The 12,260-nt window shown below is 40.3% G+C and overlaps 1 protein-coding gene across 1 annotated transcript in view; it reads right to left on the reverse strand.

Moving 5' to 3' along the window:
* Nucleotides 1-217: 217 nt before the first annotated feature.
* The window catches only part of SRA1 (steroid receptor RNA activator 1), a 141,845-nt gene continuing 129,802 nt past the window's right edge, over nt 218-12,260 (reverse strand). The window contains exon 5 of the mRNA XM_044069014.1: nt 218-3,050. Coding sequence (XP_043924949.1) covers nt 2,848-3,050 — 203 coding nt within the window. The 3' untranslated portion in view covers nt 218-2,847. The remainder of the gene's footprint in view (nt 3,051-12,260) is intronic.

Below are 12,260 nucleotides of genomic sequence, written 5' to 3' on the forward strand. Positions count from 1 at the left end.
ATGGAAATACTCTATGATACAGACATATAAAAGATCTCATCACCCAGATATAAAAAGTAGGAAATATACGTCCACCATGGCCCTTTACCTGGTTTAACAAAGGACATCTCCTTTTGCCAAAACAGTGAATGCAACTAAGTTAATAATTATAGCACTTAGTAACGAACACATTCCCTAATATATACAGTTACAAATTGCTCTTATGTAATCAGGCAGCTTTATAGCACCAATACTGTTTATTTAGCATTTCAATAGCCCTGAACTCTTAAAACAGCATCTTGAAGCAAAAAGCACCAAATAATTGTAAATAGTACAGCAACATAACCGTGCCAGTAAATAAATTCATTTTTTTTTCTAACAGACCATAAAACATGTTGCATAAAACTCAATGACACAATCTAGTGTAAATTAAAATAAAGTGTTTTTGTCAGTCTGGTCATTAACTTATACACAACTGTATCAACAAATGTAGGCAAAACAGGAGCTATGGACAGACAGGCCCAATTATTGTAAACTTCTCAATTTAACTGCTCTAAATCAAGAGATTTTTTTTAAATGGATTAGAAATAAAAAAAAAAAACGTTTTCACAATGATCACATGTGATTGCAAGTGGAACTGGATGGGAATTGGCATGTGTGTGTGGTTTTTACCTTACTGTCTTGAACCACGACCTGGCTGCGTGAGTCCAGAGTTACTGATGGGACACTTCTATGAAACGGTCTCCTTTAAATTGCAGCAATCTCCTAGGAGACTGTATTTAGCAGGAGGATGCAGAGGTAGGATGTGGCTTTCCCCACCCTACATCGCCCAGAACAGTTTCTAAAGTTCAGTGTCCAATTAAAGATAATGGACTGACTATAATATAACCATATCTGTTTCAACCACTGCACCGGGTTGCATACTGAAAATATTTAACAGTTGAGATGGAATACATGCCCAGTCCAAACTACTCCATCCCCAACAGTTTTCACTCTATCCACAGCTTTCTTCCTTCCCTCTCATTAGGATTTCTGTGCATTTAAACAGAAAGTTCTTCATCCAGACATACTACCTCCATCTCTGCTAGAAGGCTGCTCTGTGAATTTAGTACCCTTTTTAAGAAACAAATCATGCATCACTGAATCTACATGCACAGGTTTCATCCAGGGCAGGTCTCAAAAATCTTACACATCCCACTGCCCATTCTATATCTATACTGTACATTACTCAATCAGATTACATATCTTATTCGCTGGCCTCCTCCAATTCACCTTTACTCTTTTTGAGTTCTTCCTTTACGTAATTCCACAAACTGTATGCAATACCTCAGATCACTTTTCTTAATGTACAGTCATATCACAATTGACTGATGCTGAGCTCATCAAACTCTGCTCTAAACAACTATAAAACAATAGTGACTGGATGAAAACATGTGTGTCAGTATAATACCACAACCACGGGAGTGGGGGGGGGGGGTTAAAGCCCACACACACACACATTTGAGTGCCATGTGCTAACACTTTTATATCGTATCTCCGGTGTTACACCACCACTGAAAAAGGGCAGGACAATATTTGGCAAAATCTTCTATCATACTTATCTGTCAAAGTCTACGGTAAACCAGAGATAGAAAAATTCCAGATTATCAAATCACAGATTGCATAGCAGCTCATTAATAAGATAGTATTAACTGTATTTTTCTAATATGGTTGCTGGCCCCTATGTACCCCAACATGACAACAGCTGGCCCCTATGCACTACAACATGACAACAGCCTTCCTGACTGCCTTGTACTTGTTAAGTAACATGATTACTCCAAGATACTTATCCCATGTAGATAGAGTTAGTGCTAGTTGCATGCCTTTCATCTCCATCCCCAGATACTTATGACCCCACTGCATTCATTTTCATTTTTCTTGCTCAGCTCTGTTGCTTTTTCTGTCAATGTCCATATGTTTTTGAAGTTAGTGTTATCGACAAAGATAGCCTTTACCTTTAACATTCGTTTGCAATGCACTTCTATGAAGAATGTAAAGAAAACTTCTCCAAGCACTTAACAGAAACATGTATTTAGTCACCAGTGTGTTTTTAGAGTGAAGTTCCACACCATTTAAGAAAACAGTTAAAAGGCCTGCTGAAATTAACGTATGATGGCCCTGATCACTATTCTACTCAAAGTGAAGACTTTATAAACCCAGTCAAAAGATCCACCACATTGAAATGTAAAGACTTACCTGAAATAACTACATACTACACCTTAAATCATGTCTCATCTCTTCAGTGGTGTTACTTGCATGTTGAACTACTACATTTTTTTACTTTAAACTCCATGAACAATTTCTAAACTTCCGGTGAATTAAAAAGCCTTGAGAAATGCAGATGCTCCTTTGAGTTCCAGAGAGAGACAACTACCTATCTGATCTTAATGCTTCCCTTCACCTTCAGGCAGACCTGATGCAGACGTTTGGAGAGACAGACTGTTATCCCTATTTTCAGTTTCATTTTCTTACTCCTTCCCCAATATTACAAAGAAACTTTCTAGCAGTACTTACTATACTCTCTTCTGCCATCAGGGTTGCTTTTTTATTACAGAAAAGTGAATTAAACAGGGAGTAAATAGTTAAAGAACACTGGATCAGGAAATGAGGTAGAAGCAATCAGATTCCTTAAACATGGGCTTTTCCTTTATGCAGCATTCACAGGAGCAGTCTCTAAAACATACTTCTCATGGGACTTTCATCACAAAGGAGAGAGGTTTTCTCAGTTTTCTTCCACCACCAATCTCATTGTTTTGCTGGATGTAGAAGCCACTGTATTTGCATTAAGGAATGGAAAATGCTGGCTGCTATAATTGGTCCATCTACAAATCATAGAACCTGTAATGAGTCTCCTGATGCAGAGTGACTGCAATGTGTTTTATCATCCGTAACAGATGTGTGTGAAGGCAAATTCCTTACTTCAGCAATCAAGCGCTTCACACCCACCATCCACTGACACACTTCATTTATGTGGTCAACCATTAGAGACCGGTGGATTTCATCAGCCAAGTCCCAGTTTTGTTTCTTCAGCTCTGTTAAGAAAAATTAAAAGAATGAAAAAGTTAATGCTACATCTAAAGTGAAGTAGCAAAAACAAGAACTCTTAAGGGTCCAGTCTATTAAATTCTAAGATAAAAGGTCAAAAGATTAATCCGAAAACTATCAGCAATCAATGATCAGAACAAAAATAAAACTATTAAGAACATATGCATGTATGTAAAAACAGTACTGTTTTAACTATTTATTCTGTAACCTAGGAGTTTACACAGCTGATCAGGTAAAGTATAAACTCCCCCACAGCAGATTATATTCAGATCCATTACTGCACCACACTTTTGTAACATCTACAAGCCCCTACAGGATGGGCAGTTGAGTACAAACCAGTAACAGCCCCAACTATCTTGTTTAAAATACTGCACCATCTTACCCCTCCCTCACCTATCCCATTTTGGGGATCAAGGTTACCGGACATCATTCTGGCACAATAGTTCAGAGTATGTTATACTACTATCCAACTATTTCAATTTGCAAAAGTATTCATTCTTTAACATCTTGTCTGAGCACTTTACACAGGCTGTTTTTATGTCTTTCTGCCATTTGGATAATTTACTTCCCCTACCAGCATAAGCAATGGGGAAAAAAAAAAAAAAAAAAGAGTAGGTTATTTCACTAACATGGTTACCTGGTGTCAGTGGTACGACACATTTACTAGAATTTTTGTAAAGCAGTAACTTTCACTATTTTTTTGAATACATTTTAAAGACAGAACTAATCTCTAATGCAGATACCTGTCAGATAGCTCACCTTCCATATTTTTCACAATGAGCATGCCCACACTGACTACTTCCTGCCAGTGTGAGAAATGTCGCCAGCTCCCCTCACCCCAATTCTCCAACCACCCCATACCTTTACATTTATAGGAACACTTCTACACCCACAACTCCGACTAATTCCACCCCTCTTAAAGGCATACATGTAACTATAGAAATGCATACTAAAATCTTCTAATCTAAACCATCAGTCTACAATTAAGCTACCACACAATTCTCATTTTACATTTCAGTAACAAACCTGAATCTAACCCACTTACATGCAGTATCTTATAAATTTTTATTTCTGTCCATAAATGGGCATCTACAGCTTTGCCGCATGCTGTAAACAGATTGACCTACACCTACTTATTTATGCCCTCCGAATAAGGTATTATTTCGAACTAGTATAACCGTATTACAAGTTTTACGACTGTTAATGAGTGTGTAGTTTGTGTAGCTCATATGCATTTGTTTGCATAAACAATTAACTGACTGCAAAGAAAGTTGGTCCCCCCACAGTTTTCTTTCGCAGTATGCAGTATTAAAAAAGAAGTGTCTTTTTACTGTTTTACTGGTAACATTTGTATCACACATCACATCCATCCTACTACTCCTGCATACCACAATGCTCCCACAAACCCAGGAAATCAAAAATACTGCAAGCCCAGCTACCTGCTAACCAAAACCTACAAATACAGATACACCAAACATAATTCTATACCATAAAAAGCTTACCATAAAAATGAAATACAAATACAAATGGCTGCCTTCATCACATCTACCTTCATACTTAGTAGAGATATTCACCCCAACCCTGGCCAAACTACAAAGCCCGCATCCCCATTATAACACCAAAGCTATCTCCTCCCTACATCCACAGTAATGTCCTGCTACTACTAAACCAGACTCTTAAAATCATCTGCAACAAAGTACAAGGTACACATGCTTGTACAGCCTTTTATAACCCTGACATACTTGTCACTACTAGAACTTGGCTAAAGCCAGAAATAAATGAAGAAATTACCCCCACCAGAAAACAAAATTATCAGAAAGGAAGGGATAAATAAAGAACAGGTGGTGGTGCTGTAATTTCAAAACTGCTGTAGACATAAAATAGATGTTTTTGAGGGTTTCGGTTAACACAGAACTTTTCATTTCAGTATTAAAAATTAATATTTATAAAAGAATATGTATTCCAATGTTATATATGCCACCAGGATGTAATACCAATACAATTGAAGATTTCCTATGTTGTAAGTCTCATAGCATGCACAATAAAACCACAATACTTAGATAGCTTGACACAGACTGATAGTTCACCAATACAAACACCCCAAACTGCACAATATAACTGTATCAGACTTATCAATGCAATTACACAATTCAATAAAATTACAAATAGACCATCCTTACTTGACTGGACCCACTTATTAAAAGCTCCTTAGTAGGCTTACCTGATACACTGACCATCTCCCCTCATTTGCATCAAGACAGCTAAACAATAAAAAAAATTATCCCCACCAAAAAGAAATATGCAGCCTCACAAAAATCAACAACGAAGCTTCTAACAATAGCTTAAGACATTGTAACTGGTCATCTGTAAAGACACTACCCCTTAACAAAGGATTAACTTCAACATAACATTTCTTAACATACTGAATCACCATGCACCACTTTGTACAAAATGAGTTAACCAGAGCCCATGGTTAACCAAATAAACTACACATCTAATATCCCTTAGACAAAATACATGGACTAACTGCCTTAAAAAAATGACTACCTATCAAAACTTCAGACACCTTAGAAACCTTACTAAACAAAAGATTAGACCAGACAAGGAATACAACTACCCACTGCCCAAACACAAATTCCAGAGTAATGCAAAGCAGTTCTGGTCATCCATTAATAGATTCCTTTACCCCAGTCAATCTAACATACCCTCACCCACACCACCACCAAAGACAGCACTGCTTCCCAATTCCACTCCCATTGTATATAAATTACTCCCTCTCCGCTCACAAGCCCACAAAAACCTGAATCTCAGCCAGGTCAGTTTAGTTTCCAGCCTGTCCCACCAGCAACTATAAAAAAATATTTGGGCATACTGAAAATCAACTACCTTAGAAGCAGATTATCTGAAAATAGCAGCAAACATCTTCTACCCCGATTTAGTCCTTATAAAAAACTGTTCTTTTTATGAAAACTATGTTCCAGCTTTTTTGAAAAAAAATGTTTTATTAAAGCTCTACACTTCCATTAACAAAAATCCTGGAAAAAGTATATCCATTCACACTTCTTAAAATCAATAGTAACCTCCTCTCCAAAACCAAACCTGTTTTATTGGTCTGAACATACTACAATAAATTGCCCTGCTTCAGTTCATAGGTGTGTACTAGGCTAATGGCCCTGGAGCCTTTACAAGCCTAGCCCATACAAGTGTCCTGGCATCATGCCGCCCGACATTATATCCTAGTGCCTCTATCAAGTTGAGCCACTAGAGTGATCCCCGGGGTGAACTTTCTATTTCCCATCCACTCAAAGTTGCTCTTGAAGAGGGGCAGCGAAGTGCTCTGCTTGACATGTACAGGAAGTCTATTTAAGAGCATGGGCAGTCTCTGGGTGAGGAACCTGTCCCTCCCATGTTCTGTTGATTGTAATGAGGTTGAGGGCCTCTGGAGCGTGTGGTGCGGAGGGATTGGGATTTCTTTAGATGTAGCATTTCTAACAGAGCTAGGTCAGACATGGCTTTGTAAGTCAAGAAGAGATCGCCTCTAAGTAGGAGATATGAGACAGAGAATAGCTGGAGTCTTTTGAGTCTGTCCGTGTAGGACATGTGTTTAATGTCCAAGATCCTCTTCGTGAGGTACTTCTGTACCCTCTCCTGCTGTTGCAAGTGTCTAGTGAGGTACATGCCAAACAGGGCATTATACTCTAGGATTGGTCTAATGAGGGGAAAAGGAGAGAGAGACTATGACCTCTTTCTTCCTGGATGCCAAACCCTTGGTAATGAAATGTGCCACACAGGACTTTCTGACCACAGTGGCAATGTGGTGGATGAAGGAGAGGTTGCTGTTCAGTGGGGTCCCATCACTGTGGTATTAGTGGGGAACAGAGTTTTTCACAAAGGGGATGACTATGCACTTTTTGGCATTAAGCTTAAGGCCATGGTTTTGACACCAGTCATTGGTCTCAGTGAGGCCTTTCTGTAGGATGCCTAAATCACTTGAGGAGTTCATAATGGCTCGCAGTTGTCTGCGAAATTGGTCAGCCAGAGTCCATTTGTGTTGGCCTAGACTTCTGAGAAGTAGATGCGAACAGGAGAGGACCCAGAACTGATCCCCCGTGGGTCTCTACTGGTGACTGGGTCGGCAGTCTGACTTGGAGTCCGCTCCTTTCACACTGTATTCTGTGAGTCCATTTGCAACCCACCTAGTGATATAGGGGTTGATGCCTAGTTTGGGGAGTTTATCAATAATTCCTGAGTGAGGAATGGTATCAAAGGCCTTGACAAGATCAAGGTAGGCTGTATACATGCCTTACCTTCATCCACAGCCCTGGTGACCGACTCAAAGAAGTCAACCAAGTCTCCCTTTCACAAAGCAAAATTGCATGGGGTCTAGAGCTTGGAAATTTCCTGTATCTTTGTTAATCAGATACATGATGATGCGCTCCACAGCTTTTCATATCAGACTCATCAGGCTAACGGGGAGATAATTCCCAGGATCTGTAGTTGCTCCCCCTTTATGGAGAGGGATGACTGTAGCAGTGCTTCATTTGGTGGGGACAAAGCCTAAGGTGAGGATGTGACTGAACAGGGCACACATGTGATGCTAGTTCACTTTGTAGTCCATGTAGAACACAGCCAGAGATATTATCGGGTCCCATGGAAGCTGTATTCTTGGCCTTGGACAATGCAGCTTTAACCTGCGCTGCAGTAATGCTGGGTGCCTGGCATTCTTCCGGTACTGCGATTGGTCCTTTAGGAGGGGAGAGAGGGGTAAAGTTGCCACTGAATCTGTCGACCAGTATGTTGACAATATCGGTTTGCTCAGTACAGGAGGTACCCTTGTGCAATAACTCAGAGCAAATCTGGGTATTGACGTGGAGGTTCTTGATACAGCTATAGAAGGCTTTGCAATTGTTTTTAGTGTCTGCTGCAATTCTGCCTTCATAACTTGCTTTAGAGGATTTGATGAGGGATCTCAACTTTTTGTTGAGGCTAATAAGGGAGTTTATCCAGTCTTGGGACTTCACCTTTTTCTGCAACAGTTTCTTCCTTCTGTTGTAGAGTTTATTAATGGCAGAGGACCACCAGATTGGCTTCCTTTTTTTGGAGGAGAAAGTCTTGGTTCTGTTGGGCATGGCTAGTTCCATGCATTTATGTACATGTTTGCACAGTGCATCGGTGTATGATTCGGCAGTCATGCAGCTATTTTCCACTGACATGGGTGTCGTGAAGTTAGCCACCTCTGTTTTTAGGAGTCCAAAATCAGCTTTGGAGAAGTTTTTCAAAAGCTGGTTACCTTTGCAGGGGATGTGGGCGAGATGTGGATTTCCATGATTAGTTTATGGTCGGATTTGACCAGGGAGGGATTGACTATCCGTGTAGAGCAATGGTCGCCCATGTTAGTAATAACCAGGTCAAGGATGTTGCTTCCTCTAGTGGGGATCAGAATGAGCTGGTCCAGGGCATTGGACTTGATTCATTCCAGAAGCGTTGGGTCAGTATATTGGTGCTTGAGTAGTTTTCCCAGTTGATGGAGGTGTAAGTCTCCTAGTAAGAGAGTGTTGGGTTGGACCTTGATAACTTCCAGGGTGCTAAGGAACATGGAGTGAGTCTAGGGACATGGTTGGGGGACCTATAGCAGGTTATGATCTGGATTGTTGTCTTACCCAATGCTAGTTGTACCTGAAGTACCTCAGATGCTTTATGCTGGGCTACTAGTCTGGAGTTGTGCATACCCTTTATGAATATGGAGGTGTTCATACCCTTTATGAATATGGAGACACCACCAACTTTGGAGCTTCGGTCCATGTTTTGAGGCTGAAAGGTGTGGAATGAGTTATAGCCTGGTAGCACAGGGGTGCTTTCTGCCGCTTTAAACCAGGTCTCCACTACAGCACAAATGTTGATGTTCTCCATTTTGGGAGAAGAGTATTGGTTTGAAGGAGTCCTGGGTGAGGTCATTAAGTTTTGCGAGAACATTATAAACCACATCAGAAATTCTGGCCCCTATTTTCATTGAGTTGTCAAAATTATTCGACAGTCTCTCACCAAAATCTACTTGCATAACTTTTACCTCTCAACCTCTCCCACTCCACCCTGTCATGGTTCCATTGCTAACAAGCAGCAAGTTGGCAGTAAAAATGGCTCCAAGACTTTTCACCCTTCTTAACCATTTCCACTGGAGTCCCACAAGGTTTAACACTTGCCCCCTCTTATTCAACAATTCTATAAACTTCACACATTCTCAAAACAGGCAACATAATAAATATGCAAATGATGCCATACTCACCTGTTCTGCCCCAATACTCACAAAACATAATGACCTCACCCAGGACTCCTTCAAAACCAATACTTCTCCCAAAAACCTCTCAGAATAAAAATAATCTTTCAAAATACCCTCCTAAAATAAGACCAGAAAAAAAATACTACAGCAGTCAAAGCTACTGAGAGTCAACACAGATGAACACCTAAAATTTGATCTACACACTTCCTAAGTTAAAAAAAAAAAAAAAAACAGAAACTTGGTTTATTATAGAGAAATAAATATGATCTTACTGACAGCATGAGAAAAAAAAACATTGCAATCTACTTACTACCATTTCTCCTTTATGCCTCCCCAATCCTGACTAACCTTCAAAGCACCCAAAAAAAGGAAAATGGCTGTTACAACATAATTGCTAGATCTGCCACCAATCTGTCCACAAAAGTCACCACTGCATGGCTTTAAAACAACTGTACTGACAAGAGCTACCACAATCTCTTAACTACTCACAGCTACTTACTGCCCATGATGTAATATATAAACCAGAAACTGTCCAGCACTACAAAACACCATCAATTACTACTCAGCCAGAGAACTACACTCCCCAAATAAACCACTTTTACTCACCACCAAATCTAATCTGTCTGGTAACTCACTTTACTCATGCTGTGTCTACAAACCTTGTAATTCCCCACCACTATACTTAAAGCAAACTGAAAAACTAAAAGTCTTAAAAAGTTCAACTAAAACAATTTTTTTAATAACTCCTCTTCAACCCCAAGCAAATGCCTTAAAAGTAAGCACCAGAAGCTACTCTTTAAATTACTACTTTTTCACCGCATCCTAATGCCACTAAATGCGGTTTCCTGCCTGCTATCCTTTGCCGTTTCAAAATACAAGTCTCTGTCATATAACTTCACACTTGAGTTTCTAAGTACTAATCAACAGCTCTCTCTCTCACATTTAGCTACATCTACAATAATTTTTTTCCACCTGAACTTTATCTAGGTCATCAAATCAAAGTACCCAGTTTTACTCATCAATGCCTCCTACTGTACTGTAATATAACTTAAAGATTTAAATTACGTTTATGCACTTTACTGTCATTGTTATCCTGTGTGATTTTTACCCTGTGTTAATGCTGTTGTTGTTGTGGTGTCTTTTGGCTTTTCCTGGTTAGGGGTCGCCACAGCGGAACTCCTGTCCGCTAATGATTAGCAGTAGATTTTTACGTGCCGAGTTGCCAGCTCTGACGCACAACCTTCAACGAAGGTACACCCATTCACGCAAGTCTCCACACAAAAGACGCTCTAGCTGAAAATTGAAGAGGACAACGTCATACTATGAAGCGACAACGCTACAGCAGCACCACCACCGCAGTACTGTATAATTTATGTGGAGCTTTTCTCCATGGGACTCGGCTGAAGTTTTTTTTTTTTGCCCTGTCTCAATATGCCACTTGGATAAAGGAGACATTTATGTGCCTTTTCTGACACTTGGCTAGTATCTTCTATGTATTACTGTCTAGACTAATTATTTATATCTGTATTTCAGAAATACTCCACAAACATTCTAACAGGAATTAACAAACATACAAATTAAATCTTAGAAGAAAAAAAATGTTGCTTTCTTTCTCACTCAGAAAAATACTAATTCAATTCAGCATTTAGGAGATGAGAAATGTATTGAGAAAAATGGAGTGACAAAACAAATTGCTTGGCAATGCTAGGTTTCCCCACATATCATAGGATGGGCTGGACCAATGCCAAGCATGCTTTCCTATATTTAAACGTGGATGCTGCTGACCTCATAGAAGAATCTGAAGAATCCTGTGCTGATTTAAATGTCTGCTCAGTCAGTAGTGGATATTTATTTTAGCACAATATCTTTAATTTTACCTAGTCTTCCTCACGGCACTCACAAACAGCATCCCATACCTAGACTTTGTAGTCTCAGGACGAGGGACCCATGACTCCAGCATTGGCAGACTTACCTCCAATGTGTACCGGAAGAACTCTTACAGGAAAAACTTCCTGGATTTCAAAAGTCAGCACCCCTTCTTTATGAAGAAGAATGTGCTCAAAGGGCAGTACATCCGCCTCTCCAGGATCATCTCTGATGATGATACCTTCAAGGAAAGCCAATTCCTTTCAAAAATGTTCATCCGCTGACATTACCCCAGACAGCTAGTGGCGGATGTCTTTCAAGAAGTGGCCTCCCACAGATCAGACAGACACCCACCCATCCTTACTCATGGCTTCACCCCCCCCCCACCAGGCAACCACCATAACTACTGAACCCTAGAACAGAAACTGTAGTTTCCCCATCAGCCGAGATAGGCAACCCAATAGGAATATCACTGGCAGAAACTAGATCATAAGAGCGGACCACAACACCCACCAGACAGTGGGCAACAGGGCCTGTCTTCTCATAAAAGACCAGAACACTCAAACAAAGCTTTGAAAGAGACCCCCATACTCAGGCATGGCACAGACCCCCATGAGCCTGCTAACCCGCCAAACAGCAAAGGTATGGGCCCTTGCAAGCATTGTGCAGACTACCCTTTCATACACTCAGGCACATCCTACACTTTAACACTGCAAAAACACGATGCAGTTCAAAGCCCAACACGACTGCCACTCAACTTTTCTAGTCTACGCAGCCTACTGCGACACACGTTTTTCCTTCTACACTGGAAAAACGATTAGAAAGCTCTCAGACAGGGTGAAGGAACACCTGGCAGCCATCAGGCATAATGATAGTTACAATGCATTAATCAGAAACGCTGCGAGCTGCATCGGCTTCACCCGTTTTAAATATCTAGCGTTGGAACAGGTTAGCAGGTTTTTGGAGATTGCAACACACTACTGGAGCTGAAAGAATTAAGATAGCAACTCCTTCTTGAAGCAGATACCCCACCAGGGTGGAAAGTACAGTTTTG

The sequence above is a fragment of the Protopterus annectens genome, chromosome 4.part0 (assembly GCF_019279795.1).
Source record: "Protopterus annectens isolate FY-2018-M chromosome 4.part0, PAN1.0, whole genome shotgun sequence".
NCBI lineage: Eukaryota > Metazoa > Chordata > Ceratodontiformes > Protopteridae > Protopterus > Protopterus annectens.